We start from the raw sequence: 21,218 nt of genomic DNA on the forward strand, positions 1-21,218 counted from the left end.
CGCCGGTGTGCGACGCCGCTGTCCAATCAGGAGCTGAGCAGCGCGCAGCGTGGCCCGCCCCCAGGCATCAACCAGTAGTGTGGCAGCAGCAACTGTCATTCAGAGTGAGGACGTGATGGAGGAGACGGAGCAGCCGCTGGAAAACACCAAGTGAAACGTTGCGAAAAAAAGTGTCGAAAAGTAACTTTTAAACTTTGCCCCGCGATGCTCGCAGCCCGCGGCGGGACGTGACCGAGCCTGAACGGTGAGTGTGCGGGGCAGCAGCCGCCCGGAGGAGCCTGGTTCTCCGCCGCCGCACGAGTTAGAGTTTGTTAAGAAAAAAGGAAGCTAACGTTTTTTGTTTTTCTGCTAACAAGCTAATGTTTATTTTACCCTCCTCCTCCTCCTCCTCCTCACCTCCTCTTCCTCCTCCTCCAGAGAAGCAGTGACTCCGGCAGCTCGTCTCTCTTCCTGCTCCGGGGAATTACAGCCAGTTTCGGAGGATGTCCGCCCCCAGCAACTCGCTCCCGCAGGCGAGGGTGAGGCGCAGCAATGCGGGCTCTCCGGGCGGAGGAGGCGGCGGCGGCGGCGGCGGCAGCTGCCGGCTGCACCCCCTCCGTGCCACCGTGCCCTACCAGCTCCTGCGTGCGGGTCAGAGCAGCCCGACGCGGGCGCAGACCCTCCACGGAGGGGCCACGACCAGCCGGGGCTCCAGCACCCCCTCCAGCCCGACACTCAGTCCAGGAAGCGCAAAGACAAGACTGTCCCCGGAAAACAGGGACTCCTCCTGTCCCCCTGACTCTCCTGTCTCCAGAGGTAATAACACACACCCAGCTGTGTCGCAGGCCACGAAATGCAGTGTCACCACGTGCTATTGTTCCCTGTTCCCCAGCAGCAGTTATCCATTTACATTAGATTATTACCAAGGTGCAGAAAGAGGTCATATATCAGAGTCAGGGTGGTGGCCTGGGAGGCTGGAACCAGGGTTTGGCCTTATATTTGCAGTAGGTTTGCAGCATTAACTATTCAGCCTATCGTCCATTTACACACGTAGACACTGGTAGAGAGAAGGGAGTGCACTGGTTGCACTGGTGGCTCTGTTGCTTCCTATGGACTTTTGACAGGAGGAGAGAGGGGAGGAGATAATTGGCAGAAAAAACGTGCTTTCAGTTGTAAAAGGGGCCACGTCAGTCCCAGCAGGAGCAGAGCAGGAGCAGAGCAGGAGCAGAGCGCAGGGTCAGGTGCTGTCGATGGTCTCACTCCACTTTCCACACATGCAGCTCGTACTTGACACATTCAGACCATATGCTGACTCTCGACGTGTCGCTCTGCAGAGTTTTCACGTCAGGCTCAGCTGCTCCCTTGGAAGAGATTTGGAGACAAACAGAAGGAGGACATGAGAGTCCAGGCAGGCCCTTAGTCCTGATCCTTCACTGAATCTCATTTATGTGACGGCCTCTCGTATGTCCACGCTATGGCTGAGTTTTTCTGACTAGTAGCTGTAGGCCAGGACGAAGAACACTAAGTTTCTATCTGTAAACCCTGTGTTCTCTACACAGTCACAACCACATGTGTGATGTGCAAAGTGTGTGAAGACAACAAGGATTTCCTGGCGTCTGGAGACAAAGCGTATCATTTTAGTTCTGTAAAACCTCACGGGGAGTTTCTGCGATTTGGTAATTAGTTGCAATAACATTCTGTATTAAACGGGATTAACTCACAAATTGCCACAAGCTAGACATCAACCACATTCCTCCATCGGCCTCGTCGAACAGCATCTCCCCCTGACTTTGTACCAAAGCCCTCATTTCTCTGTGCAGACTGTCGGATATCGTGGAGTTGTGTGTGTGTGTGTGTGGAATTTTTATGTTTGTGCCGTGCTTCACATTCCTCAGTTCTTTGAATGAGGTGACCTCCAACCTTGACCAGTGTACCATGCAAGGCAGGAAACAAAGTCTTTTCTACAACAACCGAGTAGGCCGCCTTACCAGGCATGATGAATTTCACCAGTGTTTGGCTAGCGGTCCGTATTGATTTCCCACCCCTGCGGCATGCCACGCATACCTCGGTCCTCTGAAAGAGAAGACCTCTCGTCCAGGCCAGTGTCCCATGTCAGTGGTGATGATGGAGACTTGACCGTCCGTCATGGCTGTGACCTCACAGTCCAAAACACACACGAGAGGCCTCGGATGACGTCACTCCCATCGAGGGGTTGGTTAGAAATGCAAATTATCTGTGTCAACAAGTAGTTTGTAACATTTACATTACTGCGTCTTGGTTTAGAACCCATTGCTACTGGTATGTTTACGCCTGCCGTCCATACTACTCTGGAGTCGGTAATGGTTAACAGTTTCAATAACAGTTCCAACTCGTCGCTAATCCAATAGAAGACATCACCATTGTTCATAGTATTTTCTGTGACTAATCAACCAACTACCATTCCACAACCTGCTTCCTGTTTTCACCATAGACTGCATATTGAGATGGACGACATGACGGCTCCCTTTAAAAGTGAAGGCAAAGCATCTCAATCACCACCTGGTGGCTGGTTGGCTTCCTCCATGTTAGTGGATGGGACATGGACCCAACTAAATAGATCAAAATACACCTGTAGATAAATATAATATCTCAAAGATGGGGCCTGTCCATTTTAGGTAGTCGAACTGATGTTCATGTTTCTATTAGTTATTTGATTGCAATTCTCTTACTCTGCCTTCAAATGTGAAAGTTGGTGGCGTTCGCATCTGGGATGTTTAAGTTTCATTTCTCGATAGTGGGAGGAAGTGGAGACGCATCGTTCATCTTTATATACACTCTATGGTTTACACTGGCATGTCACATGTTATTCATTTCCATGTGTGCTTGAGGGTTTTCACTGATATGGAACTTACATGCTCAAGTGGACGGAGATTGTTTTGGTTTTAAAATACCATTCCAAAAAAGAAAAACGTATCAGCATGGATGTAGCCTTAGTGTGAGGATAATTTATCCTTGTTCATCTTTCATCACCGCAGCCAACCTCGACTAGACTGAAGCAGTGGGCTTTGCACTTTGTAATTTCTCGTTCACTGTAGCACTTTGAACCCACTCAGACGTAATGCTCGCCATTTGGTGGGAAATCCAGTCCAAAGTGCCCTAAAGTACCACGAGTGTGAGTGCCAGACAATGTGCATGTGGTAATGGACCAGTGTTCACTTCTTGGCCTGACGACAGAGTAAAGAGCATTTTATTCCACATTATGACCTTTCGGATCCACCATAATGACATCATTCTCTTACCATAGCGTCCCAACAATGAAAGTCCCACACTGTGTCAAAGTGCCAGCTGTGCTGAAACAGCACTGCTTCATTGTCACCCATTCAAACTGCAGAGTAGGACCAAATCTGAAAATGAACGTGTTGTCCAAATCACTTGACTCTGGAACTGTACTGTGTCTCCTGTAGTTTTATCACAGCTTAGCACTGTGCCGCGTCTGGGAGGTGAAGGGTGATGTGGGGTGGAGATTGCTCAGTGACAAAAGGGGCCATTGTTAGCACAGTTAGCATACCTTCCTCTCTCATCTAGGTATTTTCAATCCAGTCCACGCTGGCGTGCTGTGGGAGGTACCCACTGGACTCGTTGAGAGCTAATATTAATAGTAACAAGCCATTTCCTGACCAGCTGAGGGACAGATGCTGGAACTCATAACCTTAAACCTCCCTGCTTAAGATAAATACCATCTCGCATATTGTATGAAAGACGGCTCCACTTGACAATTCTGCTCACATTTAACACACATACCTGAAATAACTGATGTATAATATGGCTGAACTATGAACTGCAGGCTGGCTGAGGGTATGACCAATGTTTGATTCCAAAACACTGACTTCTAGATTGTTTCTTGGGTATAAAATAGCATTATTAAAACCCACATATATCAAGGTTATAATTATATGATAATCTTCACAACCAGATAATGTTGGGCTTTTGTTTAATTGAATAGTGATTACCTTCAGACCAATATGCGTTTATTTCAGCACAAATTTAAATTCATAATACCAGAATGATAGATAATCAACAGGTAGTATCAGTAAAACCAGATACTGGAGCTATTGTTTATATTTATAAACTTGTGTTCAACATTAACCAGTTTAAGTCTTGATAGTTTGTAATTCAATTATTTATTAACCACCGTCTAGGGGCTCTGAGCAACTATGATTTAAATATATCCTATTTATTTTTCATTTAATTTAGGACTGAAGCATCAACTTAAAGTTCTTGTCATCTAACTGAGAAGTTCTCGGATCCCGAAAGTGCTGAGATTTTGTTCCTTGAGCACAAGATGAAGCTAAATATTTTGATTTTTTTTCCTCTCGACCGGTGTCATGCAGCCTTGAGAAAAACCTAAAGGAAACTGTTCTGCTATGGTTTACTGATTTGGACCACATGTTTGCTTTCACATTTTGCTTCTGCCCCTTCAGTTAATAAACCACCCATTTATCCCTGGAAATGTGGAGATCTCTCTTTTTTTTTTCTTCTTCCCCCACAGCTTGTCAAATGGCCAGTTTTCTATTTAAATTCAGCCCTGAGAAATACTTCTTTAATATCACAGACACCACTTACTTATCCCCTGAAATCAGCAGATGGACTGCTTTGATGTCTTGGCTTCTTTCACACTCTTTTTCTCATCGGGAGATTATTCTAGTCGGACAAGTCGAGGGGGGAGACGATGGAAAATATCCACAATCCCGGGTTCTGAGAGCACTGGCTTGGCCTGTATCAATATTGATGGAAATTTAGCCTGCTTCCTTTGTCTACAATGCTTCAGGGAATTTTATTGTAGCCCAGTAAGCTTACTTAGGCAATACCTTTGGGTGGGTAGGCCTGTGTATTCTATGAACAAAGAACAACAATAAATGGCTGTGTAGTTTTGCTAGGAGAGGGGTGCCGTGTGTGTGTGTGTGTGTGTGTGTGTGTGTGTGTGTGTGTGTGTGTGTGTGTGTGTGTGTGTGTGTGTGTGTGTGTGTGTGTGTGTGTGTGTGTGTGTGTGTGTGTGTGTGTGTGTGTGTGTGTGTGTGTGTGTGTGTGTGTGTGAGAGATGTTGGAAAGGACTTCAGCCGACTCGGACGAGGAACAGAGTCAATTTCCTGGTCATCACGATATTTCCTCTGGTCCGACAGAAACGGACCAAAGGAAATTCTTCCACTTGAGTTAATCAACCAAATGAACCCTAATGAATCGAATCCACTTCTCGCTGCAGCCTCACACTGATCTCATACTAATGTCTTTTGTGTTTGCGTGTTTTGTTTTTCTCTCTCTCTCTCTCTCTCTTACTGCGTGTCACTGCAGGAATGTTGAGTGGATGCAGGCAGTATTGATGTGCATTGTGGTGTGGTTGTTTATGAGTTCTTATGTGGGTGGTGTGTGCTTAACTGCTCTGGCTCACCACAGCCTGCTCTCATAACATCAGATACTCCTGCTCAGCCATTTACATTTGCTTCAGGCCTCGGCTCTCAGACCCACTCGGCTCTGCACTCGTACTTGTGAGATTGGAAAAATCCTGTCCTTATTTTTTGGAAACAAGAAAACATTGTGAGGGATTTTTTTGGGGGTCGTGATGAAATCCTGTTGCAGTGGTTTACAGATGTGAGGGGGAAGTGTTGATTTCGATGTTTTGTTTTTGGGAGATGTTGTCTTAACTTGTTTTTCTGCCTCGGACCTCCAGTAAATATTTTCATTCTTTCAATATGTGAATATCACGCTACAATATTTATTGTGTTCGACACGACAAACCTGTCCACACTTGCTTTTCAGTCCCAGTTAATGGCAGTTTGACACAAGTTTTTGCCAAAACATTTTAATTATTAAGAGTCGATTAGCTGCTCAGAATATGGCTCCCAGTCCGTGGCTACACATTTGCACTGAGAGATTTATGACACTGTGACATTTTAGCACTGTAAGTTCAACTTGTTCTTATTGACACAACCAGGGAAGTTGGCACATAGAATATCGAAGATGCCTCAGGGTGCCTGGGATTATTGTGCACGAAGCACTGGTGCGTGTGTGCGTGTGTGCGTTTGTGCGCATGTGTGCGCATGTGTGCGCGCGTGTGTGTGTGTCTGTCTGTGTGTAAGCCTCATCCTGTTTCTTTATTTTCTTCTCCAATTCACAGCAGAAAGGTCCAAGGTGCAGGTTCGGAGTTCCAGTGCCATCCGGCGGACATCTTCCCTGGATGCCATCACAGGGCCTTACCTCACAGGCCAATGGCCTCGGGACTCGCATGGACCATACGCTTCCTGTATGAAAGACAAAGCCACACAGGTACATACCATTCAGAGAATCATGTCTGGGCTATTCGCTTGGAAAGGGGTGTGCTCTCATGTTTTTAATAATCAGCTGTGACGTGGTAGAAGTGTTCTTACCCCCTAACCCTATTAAAGTGTCAACGCCGCTGAATATGGAAAGTTACACACCCCTAGACAATCCTTGTGGTTTGTTATGACACCCATGGTGGATGGGTCTAAATACTACAATACCCATGAGTCTCAGCCACTGTTGCCATGGAGAAGAAATCAGGGCAGTTGTCGGTTTGCAATTTAAGGAAGTTGCTGATTTATCTCAGAATTTAAAAGTAGATTTGTTGAAGCCGAAGATTGTTTCATTTTAACACTGTAAACTTTAGCTTTTCCTGGTCACAGTGATTGCTGCATGTTTCCTGCTGAAATACACCTTGGGAGTTGTAGTTCTACTCTCCCTATTATTTATTTTCAGTCTTGTAGCTTCTCCATTTCACTTATGAGCTCACTCAAAATGGTTCTTTGCTCTTTGCAAGACAATTACAGGTTCACATCATGATATAAACACTACAGCGACATGTTAACTGGTACATGTAAATACTGAAAATGTTTTTTTATCAAATGTTTTAGATGTTGGCAGTGGCAGTGATTGATCGTCACATCATCTTCACGTTTTAGTAATTAATCAGAAAAGCACATTGCAAGGGGTAAAACAAAGTTAGGAAAAGTTGAGTCATTTGCCCATTATGGTCCACATTCAGTAGAGGTTAGTTTAAAGTTTTGTTAAGTTAAATATTTCTCTGTCATCTGACCCGCCCTGAGGTCAGTTGTGTCTGGTAAATCCCTAAATTTACCACTCAAGTCCACCTCTCTCTGGCCGCTAGGACTTCCAAATAACTATTGGTTTGTGTCATAGTGCCTGTGAAGGAAACGCTTACAAACCCCGGCCAAAGATTTCGTTATAGTGATGTGGTGGCTGTGGACTCTGCTGCCAATACAGGCCTGTTAGACTTTAGAGTAAACAGTCTAAAACACCCTCACAGCACCACAATTTAAAACATTATTACACTTAATAAGGCCCATGTATGCTTTTCACATTGGCCCTGACCAGACCACACTATTCCTGGAGAGCAGCCCCACTCATGGTCACCCACAAATCTCCCCATGTGACCCATGGCTAAATGCTGTTTTTCTCAGAGAGCTTGCTTTTCCTCCTGTTTTTTGGAGGAGGGGATGTGGGGGGGTGTTATGAAAGAATATTGAATATGTATGATCGTGACGAGGGCTGCTCCCTCTCTGCTAACAGAAGCCTTTCATGTGTCTGAATGAGGACAGCCAAGCCTCATTTACATGGGCTTCATTTCTTTGTGTGTAGGCTGAGGAAGTTCTGAGAGGGCAGAGCAGGGTTTCTTGAAGTGGCTGTATGCTGAATAAACACCTCTAATTACAGGGTTCCTGTTCAGCCCTGGAAAGACTGGACGAGTATGGAAAATCAATTTGATAATTATCTCTTCCTTGGAAAAATGCACAGAAACGTTGGTGCACAAATACACAGTTTTCTTACATACTTAACTTCTGTTTCTTTGGCAAAATCTGACATTTGCCTGTGTGATATGGGGACATTCAAAATCCAGCTACGAGTCTGGGGAGATTTTAGATGGAAAACATTTTTCCATGTTGCGTGACGTGGGAGAGTGAACACACTTGACAATCCCTCGGCGATTAAATGCACAAACTCTCCCAAGGATTGTCCGATTTCCTGTTAACAAGCTATGCCTGGTCCCGGCTCTCTTTATAAGACAACAACAGCAGAAAGCAGCAGACAAAAGGTCCTCGGGTTCTTTTGTTGTGCATTGCACAAGTTCAAGACAGCCTCTCCTTTGAGCTGTAATGTAGCCCTGCATGGAGGTGAAGTTGTTTGCACCTGTCCCCCCGGCTATGGCTTAGGCAGGGAGAAATCCCACTGCTTACCACCTGGCCCTTGTGGCTGCATGGCCCGCCTGCCTTTTGTGTGGGAGTCGAGGAGCAGAGGGCCCATACATATGCTAATCACTGTTCCGGGATAGTCCTGTGTGCCATTGGCCTCGTGGTTACAGAACACAGAATGTCTGTATGAAAATTAGGGCCCTGACACACCAAGCGAACCTCAAAGAACTTACACCGACAAAGACGGACTGATCAAACAGCGTGCGTCACCTCGCGTCTTCTGTTTAAAAGTTGCACTTGAATGCAACACAAAGGCTCCGGCCGACCGCCAGCTGACCACCGACGTGCGTGTGTGTGTCCTGCTGCCTGAGCTGAAGTAGCATATCAGTAGTTTGTATCTGTAAATATAAAATGATAGAAAAGCAGACCTGCTGTTTTTCAGGCCACTGAATCTGCTCAAACCGTTTCCTTATTGGCTCACAAAGTGTGCTGGTACAATCTTTGCTTTGCTGACAGCTGCTGAACCACTGCTGCCAAACACGTGCCACACAAATGCATAAGGAAACTGTGCCATTGACAGACCACAAACTTTTGCAGTGTAACACAATAATCCCACTTGTGTGCTGTATTTTATGAATGTTATCGCTGTTGATCCAATACCACTTCCCCCTAGATTTGGCTCATATGATCCTACTGTAAACTTGGGTGTATGTTGTAGATTATTGGTTTATCTGTATGAACACGTTGGACAAACAACAAAATTAATCTTTTAATGATACCTCTCCACTTCTCTGGAAGGCTGTGAGAGTTTCAGACATGCTCAACACAACAGATTAACTACTTCAAGTCACCGAATCAAAATGTACGTCCGCATATCTTAAGCCTCACCAAATGATAGCAAAGACACTGCGCTCGCACGTCACCTCGTGCAATCTAAACAAACCAGCTCAAATTCGATTGAAGCTCAGTCATTATTTCCTGCTTTGGAACAGAGCTGGATTCTTGAGGATGTTGCCGGCATGCAACCCCTTTGGGTGGGAATCAGAATGTGAAGAAAGCTGCAGGCTATGGTAAAATTGGGTTAGGGCTAACCCTTTTTTTTTTATCTGTACAGAAGTGCATTATCAGACAAAACACCTGGCGCACAAGTCTACAAAAACCACACAACTTGGGCCGGAAGTTCAAGAGCTAGCATGATAAAAGGGCCTCTGGGGTAAATAAAGATGGGTGTTCATGTTAACAGACGATTTGTTTTGGGGGGACAGTCAATATAGCCTGCAGTATCTTTAACTGTCTTGTCCTACTGTGGATAACCGGAGGGAAAGTCTTCACTTTCATTCCAAACTGACGTGTAAAGAAAAATGTGACCCCCACCAGGATAGGTGTGGCCCGTTGATAAGAAATTCTTGAGATTTAAAACAAACTGATGTGGAAAGTCCCCTTTTGTATCTGAAAGACTGAATGTTTGGGAAATAAATACCCCAACGCCACATTTGTTTAAGTGTTGGCTAAAATGAAAACAACTTGGCCATTAGCCTTGAGCTAAATCAGCACAAGTTTCAACATACTGTATTTGCTTTAACTGTTATTCTTGATAGTGTCAGAAAGACTCAATCATTGCTGCTTCCACTCACTTCTGGTTTGTATAGGGGGAGCTCACAGGGTAGTCCCGAATTAATGAATGTCTGTGGAGCTGGAGCCTGAAGATGTTTTTTAATATATATTTTCTATGTAAGAACAATCGATAAAGTTAGATTAGACTCCCACCTTTTCAATCATAGTTAAAAATCTGTCTGCAGATATTTGTGATGTTGCCGCACCACAAGACTCTTAAAGGCATTAACCATTTAGGTTTCACTGGGGCCTGTTTTTGTGTGAGCGTGTAATGTAGTAAATTCCTCCATGACCAGTTAGCAGCTGCTACATTATACACATGCACAGGGATCCCATTGGTCCTCCTTCAGATGGTCATTCAACTTAAACAGTGTCCTGTCGCACTCAGATGTAAATTATGAACTGACCAATTGGCATGCATTAGCAGGATGCTGGCATGGTTGAGGCAAAATTTTATTTAAATTCTGATGTATGATCTGTACCGTATTTGCCTATAATAAAATGTGGAAGAGGCAGGTTTTAAAATCTTTGCAGTGTAGCTCCCTTCACTCGTAACTGGTGAATTACAGCCAATTTTGGTACGGTAATGGGAAATTGGAACTAGATCCTGAAGCTCTGTTGCTTCCTGGAAATGAAAGGAAATATCACTGCTTGGTAAATAATTAAACTGAATGGAAGTCCAATAACAGCACCAGAAAATTACCCCTTCCAATTTGCTCTTTTCGCAGCTCAATGGAAATTCCAAGCGTTTCACATGGAGATGCAAGTAGCGAGAGTAGCTCGCCTCCTTGACGTCATAGAACATCTGTGAGAACTTAGTTTTTTTCCTCAACAGCAAAGTTCACGGCTCCATAAAGGTCGTCCGCAGTCTGTATTCTGTACGAGCGGATCAGGCTGCAGCTTCCAGTCACTCGGTCTTTGGCCGAAGCATCAAACGGCGCAAGCCATTCCATAGGCCATGCACAAAATGTTAATGCTAAAAGGCTAGCAACACATCTGCCATCCAGCGTGGCCAAGCACAGGCGGCTCTTTATGAGAGCACAGGCAGCCATTTAACTCGCTGTCCTTTTCTAGGGGGGGGGGACCAGCGCCAGCAAGCCAACGCAAACGGCTTCACGGGTGTTCCTCATTATTCAGCGTGATATTCCAAATCATAGGGCCGGGCTTGTGCGCTAACTGGAGAGTCACAGAGGTTTTTCTGTTTGTGCGGGGGTCAGACATGAGGCAGCGCTAAGACACTGACATTTAGGCTGTTTCGTACTTACCAGAGAAACGTCAGATGTTTAAGGATTTGTTTGAGGGACTAGAGGCCCTGTTGATATGCATAAGCAGGGGGGGGTTTCTAACAACCCTATGAAACATCCTCAGTCTTTCTGCTTTTGCATATATTTACATAACTTAACCAGTTCCTTGTTTATGCAGCAGAGGTCTAAAAGACATGTTCAGTTAGACAGAACTGCCTCTATGCTCAAACGTTTTGGATATTAGATGTTTTCATGCTGGTTTTTACAACAACACAAAATGTCCCTGCAGACTCACATTGTGCTGGACATATTCTGCAAATCACATCAGGATATACAAGCTGATTAGTCGCATTAATTTGTTTACTTGCACTACTGAAGGTGAAACTGAAACCAGCTGCTAATAACGTCCTTGTAAATGTCACCTCCTGCTCACAATGATGTCTTCATGTCAGATAAACGTATAAATTATATTCTCCGACTATGTCTGGCTTGTTAAACGATGGTGGATTTTGAAAATGTAGAAAACAGTTTAGCCTAAAGACGAAAATAGTTTCATGCCCTGTCACAGATGTATTTATCTTAACCTGGGTCACTAATGGAAAAAGTCAGACCTGCTGTGACTCTTCTGTTGTTCCTCTTGAACGAGGTTCTTTCCTCAGGGACGGTATCTCATGACTGTTTTTCCTCATCTTCATTGATTCCAGATTTTCAGCTTCACTTTTGAACACATTGCACTCATTTACCGCTCTCACCCACATCTCTCCCAAACTGCTTATCCAAACATTTAGCATTCTGGATGCTCACTGGATGCCCACATCTTGAGTGACTTCACTGAGAGATTGCTGAAGTTATTTAGCTTTTTTTTTAATCAAAGACATTTCAGGAGTTTGTTGTAAAGATCTTTATTTAATCCCAGTCCCTCTCCTGCACACAGTGGATGTTTGAATATAGGTGAACGTGTATTTATATCAAGTTTGTTTATATAAGTGAGTTGTTTGTGTAACTCTCTCGTCATTTACAAGAGGGACAGAGCAACACAAACTCGGTGCGTCGGGCTCTGACACAATAAACAAAATGCTTGTTGGATTCGGGTTGTGCTACGTTACACTGCCTTTCAGTTATTTGATACCTAACAATAAGCCAACCTGCCACTTACACAAATCTAAGAACCTGCAGGTTGATTACTTTTAGGTTTTAAAGTTGCCTTAATCTCTTTACACATATATGCATCCGCAGACAAAGGAAACTTGTTTTTATGCTACTGTGTTTGCGTGTGAAAGGAAATGATGTGAAGTTGTGTAACACGTGGTCATGTGTCTGTGTGTTTCAGACTCCAGGTCTCTGGAACGATGAAGGAGCAGAGCAGGGAAGTCCTCACCAGCGGTCGGCCTCCTGGGGCAGCGCGGACCACCTCAAAGAGGTACATTCACCTCCGTGAACCTCTGCTCACCCGAGTCACAGCTGCGTCTGACAACAGACGCCACAGACAGTTGGATAACCACAGTGTAGTGGTGTCAGCACTCCGTCTACAAGCCCCAAACACTCACACGGCCAAATCAAAGAGCATGTTATTGCCATTTTTGAGGTTCATCGCATTTACTCAAAATGTGTTTTATTTGTCAGGGCCTGAGGTCAGCGTAAATAGCATGCTCCTTAAGATTGGTTTCCACTCCTGTCTATCTGCTGGGCTTGGTGGCCAACCAGCTGACCACACGGAGCTATTAGGGCTCCAGCTTTCCAGACCACGGTCTAATTTTAACTTCCTTCTCCCCTCTGTTTTCCACTCAAGTGCACTCTCGCATCTCATTATGGCCTGTTGTTTTTTTGTGAGACAGTTCAGGAACTCCTCTCAAAGGGTGAAACATATTGTTCCCTCCTTAGTGGACTGACTCACTCGTGTTACCAGAAGAGCCTCAGAGATGCTGCGGCAACACAACAGCCACTCACACATTTTTCTACTTCACACGTAGAAGTAGTTCCAAAACATCAATGACACATATGTCTTGGGTTTTCGTGACCACGAAAAAGCCAACATGTCGAGAATCATAAAATTATTTTTGTAATGACTTCATTACGTACTTAACGTACACGAAGTGACATGTATGGGTTCAGAGTTATTCACATGGCTGTTTAGATTAAGACGGCATATGGAAGTGTTCAGGTTTTTACTATGCTGGCAAAGACCATGGGTGGAGTTTGTCCATCTGTCCGTCCCATTCTGGCACATTTAATATCTCAGGAACATCTTGATTACATCAGAGTTTTGTGGTCAAGGTCACTGTGACTTCACAAAATACTTGTTTTTGTTTTTAACTCAAGAATGAATTAGCTAATTATGACAAGATTTAACACACACGGCACAAGAACAACAAAACTTTACAACGTTAAGTCAAATCAATCTATTTCTTTTACCCTCGATCATTAATAACAATTACACTTAATACCTTTTTATTAAATTACTCCAGTCACTTCACTACATATATTATGAGTCTGGTCAAAAACGATAAAAAGGCAGTGACCACTTCAACCACAAAAAGTGCATAACATGTGTCCTCGTTGTGGCGAGGAAGCAACAGCTATTAAAAGTGTGTGAAGGTTTTCATTAAAGCTTCAAAGAAAACCTGCACAAAGCAGATTTCACACGACACAGCAGCACAACATCACTGCAGTATGAACTTTAAGTTGTTTACGATCCACCCATAAACCAAGAGAAGAAGAAGAAGACTGGCTCCAGCCTCGTTAGCGGTGTTTGTCTCCACCATTTTTCAAACGTATAATCCAGAGGAGACGGCGGCGACACAGGAGACGTTGTGTGTACCGTGCTTTATAACAGACCCGACTAATCGATTACTAAATTAGCTGACAGCTGTTTTTAATAATCAATTAAATCGATTAATTGTTGCAGCGCTAGTTATAATCTGAATTTCTAAAAATTAACATTTATGTGTAAATGTAGCCGACACGCTCGACGAATTTAGTTTTCAACTTTCTGAAAACAGACCCAGGACCTTGGCTGCACAGTCACCAGCACAGCGCAGCCAGGAAAACCTCCGTCTCATCCTCTTGAGATTATATCGGGATTGTCTGGACTTGTCATCATCAACTGCTGCGGTCACTCGATGAACGTAGTGAACTGCATTCTGGCTCTGTAACCTCTGTGTTTCCGTGTGTGGGAGGACATCTATGAAAAGAGCGAGTCTCTTTGTTGACTGTGTTGCCAGGATTACAAGATCAGCACTGAAGACCACACCTTTGTCTGCATAGTACAACTGCGTCTGTTAGGCTCACAAAGGGTATCCTGTTTTTAAGCTGATACTGTGCCACATGCAGAAACACCCACTGACCTAACTTGTTTCATCATCAGAGAAATCCGACGCACAGTAGTGCACGTTTAATGAAAAAAGCCCTATAGTGTCAAATTCTAGTTGTCAGTCAAATAAGAGAAGTAATTAATTAATATATATTGGGAAAAAGCACAATCTTCCCATAAGTTAAATCAATAATAAAATATATTCTGGTATTTTCACTTTGTCAAATGGGAGAATTTGCTGCTTTTCTTGTACTAATTTATTATAGGAAATGGATTTTCAACCATGTTGCCTGTCAGACAAGAAGTCATCTGTTTAGCCTCTTAAAAGGCATTGGTCATTTTTCACTGTTTTTATTCACTTTAAAAACATTTTCAAGAATGCCGCAGATTAAATGTCCTTCATGGAAACAAATATTGCCTAGAGTCTGCTGTTTTCATGCATTTCAATGATGGTAACATTTACAATTGCTCTGTTGACAGAAAAATTGCCCCCATGACTCGATTGTGAGCCATGAGCTGAAGTCATGTCATGTCTCTCTTCCTCCAGCAGATTGCTAAACTACGACTGCAGCTGCAGCGCAGCAAGCAGGTCGGCCGGCAGAGTAAAGACAGGGAGCAGAGCTCGCTGCACAACACGGCATGCCAACCTCAGGTGAGTGACTCCTGCTCTGCCAGATGAAATCCCCGGCGTGCTCCCTTCAGCCGCAGACACCAACGAACTCATGATTTGGATCTGACGGCAGTTATATGATAACGTAGCTTAGCAGCCAGGCAAAGAAACACGTACAACTTAGACAGATGGAGACCAAACCATTTCCCAGCTGTGAGAGATAAGAAAACTGAATATCAGCAAACCTGAGTTAAGCAAGGTCACTTTCTACATTACCCGGTTAATAAACACACCGTTTGAAAATGATGAATGGATCATGAGTTTAATTTGTTATATTGCTTTCAGCTTCATTGTTATGAATCTAAAGTTTATCATCATTTTATAATTATAAAACGTACATAAGATTCATGCTTTATATTATTTTGTTTATTATTATATTAGTTTTAACCAGACATTTGTTTTTTATCGTCTCTTCCATCAGTTTGTTAGAATTTGTAATTACGCTGCATGTTTTCTGTTTTAATGTCTGTGATGCACTTTGTAAACCTGTTTCTTTAGTTCATTATTGTGATAACTTTCTTTTATATTATAAAAAAAGTATATATATTTGATATTCATACATATACACACTCCATAAATGCATATACGTACACACTGAGACAAATACACGTCTATGGAGGAATCTCCAGTAAAATAATCAACAGTCTCTTAACAAGGGACATAAACATTAACACTGGTAAAGTAGTAAGTAAGAAGAAGCCTAGTGAAAACACATGGTCACAGTTTGAGGACTTGGTGTTCTTGTGTATTTTATAGTCGTGTGTGTGTGTGTGTGTGTGTGGTTGTTGGTCATATTTGGTCTCTGAGTTTTTGGATGTTGTGTGTTGCACTGACAAGTCCTAGTTAATGAGTCCCTGCTCTAACCAGCGGTGTCAGGAGAGGAGAGGGGGGGAATAAGTCTGGGCATGTCCCGTCCTCCTCTCCTTGTTTGGAGTTCATTCATTAACAGATGCCAAGCAACTGCACACATGCACCACTGTGGGGGAAAATGAACATGGACGGCGACATGCTACACCCTCGACCCATCTGTGCTGGATGACAGTCATCTCTTTGTTTGTGTTCCCTGTGACATCTAATCCCACTACAGTAACATGTATTTACACTGAACATCTCCACCCATTAAATATCATGAAACTGGATCAGCCACAATTTCAGGACTGCGAGCAGATCTCGGTGTCGGGCTCCAAAACACAGGCTCTGTTGTGTATTTGATTGCACAACTGATCTGAATGGGTTGTGGTGTGTGATATTTAATAGAGTGTATCTTAGTTTCACTTCTATGTGTCTGTCTCTCTCCTTCCAGTACAAGGGACCTTCGTCAGCCATGTCGACGATCCCGGTGCCAAAATCCTTCATATGCCGAGTCCCGAGCAGCGTGGAGGGCATCAACCACGAGCTAGAAAATGTATTTATCAGAGACGACTGGGAGCAGAGGATACAGGTAGGGACATGTACACACACACACTCGCCTAACACAAATAGATTTGTGAAGTCTCTGTGTTCCAAGTTGTGTTAAATGTCAGGTCCATTTCTTATCTCACTGTTAATACAAGCAGCCAAGTTGTAGTTATTGTTTATCTGAACCTGACCCACATTACTAACCCTCATAGATACGAGTCCCCCAAACCAGCCTGACCTGTGAATGATTCTCTGAGCAATGTCAAAGAGAATCCTGAATCTTCCCCCTGATCTGGATTTGCACAAACGTGTTACAGGTTCTTCCCTGACCCATAATGCAGTGTTCCACAAACCTTTTCTGGTAATCGTCCAGCATAATCTAATTTGTGTAATCTTGCTTACTAGTAGACAAACAAATGCAAATGAAAACCTTGTTAGTGGAGCTAATTCAAACCAAACCTTGAACTACCTAAAATGGCAGAAACCATGTTTGAGAAAAATGTATTTGATACCTGTTCTGACTTTGTAGTAGTTTTTATACTGTACTTAATATTTAGTACATGCAAGCAACACTCCTGTAAAGTCCCAACACACTGTACAGTCGGTCAGCAGGACACGTACATTCCCACTCGCACTGAATTAAATCTCCACGAGACAAGTGGAGCAGTAAATCTTGCCTGATGTGGGGCAGTAAACCTTGGCAGGTCGGTAAAGCGTCCCTCTTAGAAAGACACACACACACACACACACACACACACACACACACACACACACACACACACAGTTTAAACACGCATACAAACATCACACAACTCCAGATTTACTGTGCACTGAGCCTGCCCCCCCCCCCCTCCTGTTTGAATCAGCCATGCCAGCGTAGAACACTCTGCACATCCCACTGATCATCTACTGTCACGTATCACCATCTGGTGCAGTGTGTGTGCTTCTCCAGTTGCCCTTTAAACAGACAACAAACACACCAGTGGCCTTTCACTTCCAGTCGTTCTGGGATTAATATTTTTTTTTTTTAGTTGAGGCTCTTAACCCAGACTGTCGTCCAGTGGGTGAGCAGCAGGTCACATGTTTTTCAAGGACATGCTGGAGGATTGAACGTGACCTTTTGACTTACGAGTCTCTTGAAACGCTCAGCTTCACCTTTCTGATCCGTGCATGTCAACACCATCTCCTCCGCTCTCTGACCTCACAGGCCATGGACGCAGTGGATGGCCGTCGGCCCCCTTTCCCTCCGCACCGCTACAGCAACGGCGGGGACACACGCGACACCGACACACAGGCGCCTTCAAGCGGCGACTCCAGCCCGTCGCCCCGCCCCTGCAGCTCTGAGCACCTCCACTCCCCCGATGGAAGCCCCTGTTCTGCAGAGGAAATCGACAAAGGTACGCCGTCGCTGTTTGACAGATGCAGCTTCAGTGAATTAAAAGGGAACTCCGTCTGATTTTAACATCGGAGTGAATTTACAGGTCTTATGGAGTAAAACTGCATAAAGATATAATATATGAAGACCTGTGACTTCATATTATTGTTGTTAAGAATATATTCTTGGTCATTTTCTGCCTATATGTATAAAATATAACGGATATTATAACAGACGCGTGAACAACCAAATAAAATCTAGTCCAGTGTATTGACACTCAAAACTTTATGTCCCAACTGAAAGATACTGGTTATGTACTGAAAGCTGGCGTTACATTTACCTAGACTTTCATTTAAATCAGAATTTAACCAGTTTGTAGTTGGACTTATTTCATTAAATAAAAGGGTTTCTTGCACTTTTTGTCGAATCATAACTAAAAAACAACCCAAGTGAATATGTCTTATTCTTTCCTGTGTTTTTCAGACGGAGTTTGCAGTTCTCCTCTCCCCAAGTTCGCCACTTCTCCCAAACCTAACAACAGCTACATGTTTAAACGTGAACCTCCAGAGGGCTGTGAGAAGGTCAAAGTGTTCGACGAGTTTGTGTAAGTCTTCTTTTAATCCTTTTGAGATCTGTGCATGTTTTCACGCTCATTTTTTAACCCTTATCGTGCTGTTTTCCACTGTTCGAGCTCGGAGCATTAAAAGACAAACGAGAGTTTATGTAGTGTTTCACGACCTCTGAGTAGCAGATGAAAGGGAAAATGGTTATGTAGGATAAACAACTTGACTTAAATCCAAACAGTCGTATTAACAGAACCTCTGTTGTCTTCAGGTCTGGCAAATCAAAAGGCTTCCCTCTCTTCTCCTGCCCGGACAAAAACAAGGTGAACTTCATTCCCAGGGGCTCGGCCTTCTGCCCCGTCAAACTCCTCTGCTCCTCCCTCTTCTCCCCCGTTTCTCCCTTGTCCTGCTCCTCGGCCAACGCCGGCCTCCATGGCAATGAGAACGCCGGGCCGCTGGTGACCCCGACTCTGCCCACTGCACCACTACCTACCTTTCCGGCCTCCGCTGACCGGAGCATCGACAAAAGCACAGGCGTAAACACAGACAGCAACAGCACAGACAACAGCACAGACGGCCCGAGCCCCGACGCAGATGCGGGGAAAGACGGCTCAGCACAAGTTCTGCTCACCAGCTAGTCCTCAGGTGTTCGTGACCAAACCACCCACAGAGAAAACGTTTCAACTGGTCGGGTGGTTTGGTTTAAACAAAAAAATAAAAATGAAACGAAAAAGATGAAAACATACAAAAAAAAATCCTTGCACTCCGTTAATCCTAACATTAGCCAGCAGGGAGTGCCCAAGGTCTAGAAAAGACACAAGCGTACAGATAATGGTCCCAACATCCCGCTGCACAAGCGTCTCTGCTCGGTGTCAACTTGTCTCGGTCGTTGTCTCTCAGACTTTAGAGTGAGTGTTGACCTTGGGCACAGCCTCATCGTATCCATCACTAACTTAGCCTTCTCCTCTTTACCCCCCCGATACCACCCGTAACAAATATAGCTTTGCTTTCTTTTTGCAAAAAAAAAAAAAATAGGGATGACTGCTCAAAATTATTGTTACATAGCACTGGCAGTTGAAATAAAAAAAAATCCAAAACTTTGACAAGAGACAACGATGGGATATCACAAACACAGTCTACTCATGTTATCTAATCAGCTTATTGGCTGTTAAGTGTTCAGCGAGCTTACGTTCACATATATAAGCTTTTTGACAGGATGGGATGGTTTTTTTTGTTTCATATACAGTATTTAACATATCGGGACGTCTCGCAGTCCCAGTTCACTCTCTCCCACTTTAACCACAGTGTTTGCACTTGTTAGGAGCTGGTGTCAGAAAGAAACAGAAAGTCTTTGCAGCCCGGTGTCGGTGTGAGACCCTCAGGCGATGGAGTGCAGGCTCCACCCGACACAGGACTTTGATCCGCGTTAGTCTGATCACTATAAAACCTCGGTTCAACACGACTTCAGCTGGTTTTTCAGAGACCAAATAACCAGTTACAAAGCACACAACAACCCCCCCTCCGTTGCCTTGTTGTATTGCCCCACGCTCCCCACGAACAATAACTCAGGTCATGTGGAATGTACTTGCTTGGACTAAGTTGCCTTTTTCCAAGTGTTTATAACTTTCTCTGACAGAAATATTTTATTTTTTTCTCCCCCCCGGAGAAGGACGTTATGACAGAGACTGAATCCGATGGTTGGACGTCACAGTTTGTTGACGCGTGGCTTTTTTTGCATGAACCTGTTCAGGAGTTTTCAGGTGCTATGACACATTCCAGAGGGTCAACAGTCGGCCCTCGTGTAAATGGAACTAGCTAAATAAGCTACACCTTTCCAAATTGAGAAGTCAACAATTCTATTGTTTGTTTTTTGCCCCTTTTTTTTGTAAGAAATGTACCAAAGTTTACTTTCAAAAACAGTGAAAGGCCCGTCGTGTATTTGGGACACGCGAGGCTCCATTTTGTGCAAGAGACCGAATGTTAGTGTGTTTGTTTTGTTTTCTACACACTTCAGCGACACATAAACACTGGTTGACGTTGTTTGAAACACAGGGGGTGATAGTTAAACCAAGCCTCAGCACTTACTTTGTGAGTGAGATGATATTCACTGCTTTTATTTTGGACCAATTTGTGAGTTAAAACAATCAGAACTTGAGTGTGCAATTGATTTATTTTATTACGTACTGTAAACGTACACTAACATATATTTTGTGTAACACAGTTCGGCTCAAGATACACACCGCGGCAGATGTTCCCTGATGTTACCTGCACATGTTGTATCACTAGAACATATTTTTAAAAAAAACCTGAGTGATTTCGAGCAGGTTAACCTTGAATGGATTTAACTATGAAATGTTTCATTCCAAAACGCTGGTCTATCTTTTCCACTTGCACACAGAATCAAATATGAACAACATATGCAACACATTCCTCACAGAATAAGTTGAAGTTCTCTGTTCTGCTCTCGGCTCCATGAGTTTTCAATCGTACTCAAAAACTAATTCTATTCGCAAGCTCATTGTGCGCTGCAGCAAAGAGATGGTTGCCATGTCCGGCAGCGATAATTCAGTTTTCCTGTGTATTACGCATTTTTATGTAGAAACTTGTGTGTTTTTCAATAAAGAAAACAGAAAAAGTCACAGATTTTTGGTTTGTAATCCTTTTAAAAGAGTCGGGGGGGGGGGTGTAAGGCAATCAATGCATTTGGTTATGGTTTAAAAAGGACACAAGTCAATCACGATACAATAAAATAAAGTCACTCTCGGTTATAACGTTCTGCAGAAGGAATCCAATAATGATTTATGAGGTTCAATACTGTTGAGTAGTGATTTAGATTAAGGCGTTTACTGAGACACATCAATCTG

General features: G+C 43.8%; 1 protein-coding gene across 2 annotated transcripts; it reads left to right on the plus strand.

The window, feature by feature from the left end:
• Nucleotides 1–84: 84 nt before the first annotated feature.
• Nucleotides 85–20,993, plus strand: LOC118113495 (glucocorticoid-induced transcript 1 protein). 2 transcript variants are annotated; one of them, XM_035163261.2, is made up of 9 exons: nucleotides 85–244; nucleotides 418–795; nucleotides 6,131–6,279; nucleotides 12,369–12,458; nucleotides 14,896–15,000; nucleotides 16,322–16,459; nucleotides 17,624–17,813; nucleotides 18,275–18,395; nucleotides 18,626–20,993. In XM_035163261.2, exons 2-9 carry the CDS (start codon nucleotides 483–485, stop codon nucleotides 18,990–18,992), a joined length of 1,473 nt encoding a protein of 490 aa, XP_035019152.2. In that variant the 5' UTR covers nucleotides 85–244; nucleotides 418–482; the 3' UTR covers nucleotides 18,993–20,993. The 2 variants fall into 2 exon arrangements, with proteins under 2 accessions (XP_035019152.2, XP_047196728.1); XM_047340772.1 differs by having other exon boundaries at nucleotides 14,899–15,000.
• The last annotated feature ends 225 nt before the right edge of the window (nucleotides 20,994–21,218 follow it).

This window comes from Hippoglossus stenolepis, chromosome 8 (assembly GCF_022539355.2).
Source record: "Hippoglossus stenolepis isolate QCI-W04-F060 chromosome 8, HSTE1.2, whole genome shotgun sequence".
Taxonomy (NCBI): domain Eukaryota; kingdom Metazoa; phylum Chordata; class Actinopteri; order Pleuronectiformes; family Pleuronectidae; genus Hippoglossus; species Hippoglossus stenolepis.

What these genes read in the sequence shown, in the direction of transcription:
- LOC118113495 (XM_035163261.2), top strand. Translation starts at nt 483, where the DNA reads ATGTCCGCCCCCAGCAACTCGCTCCCGCAGGCGAGGGTGAGGCGCAGC. An exon ending in GCGCGGACCACCTCAAAGAG is followed by an intron (nt 12,459 to 14,895) that starts GTACATTCACCT and finishes CTCTTCCTCCAG; the next exon opens with CAGATTGCTAAACTACGACT. An exon ending in ACTGGGAGCAGAGGATACAG is followed by an intron (nt 16,460 to 17,623) that starts GTAGGGACATGT and finishes CTGACCTCACAG; the next exon opens with GCCATGGACGCAGTGGATGG.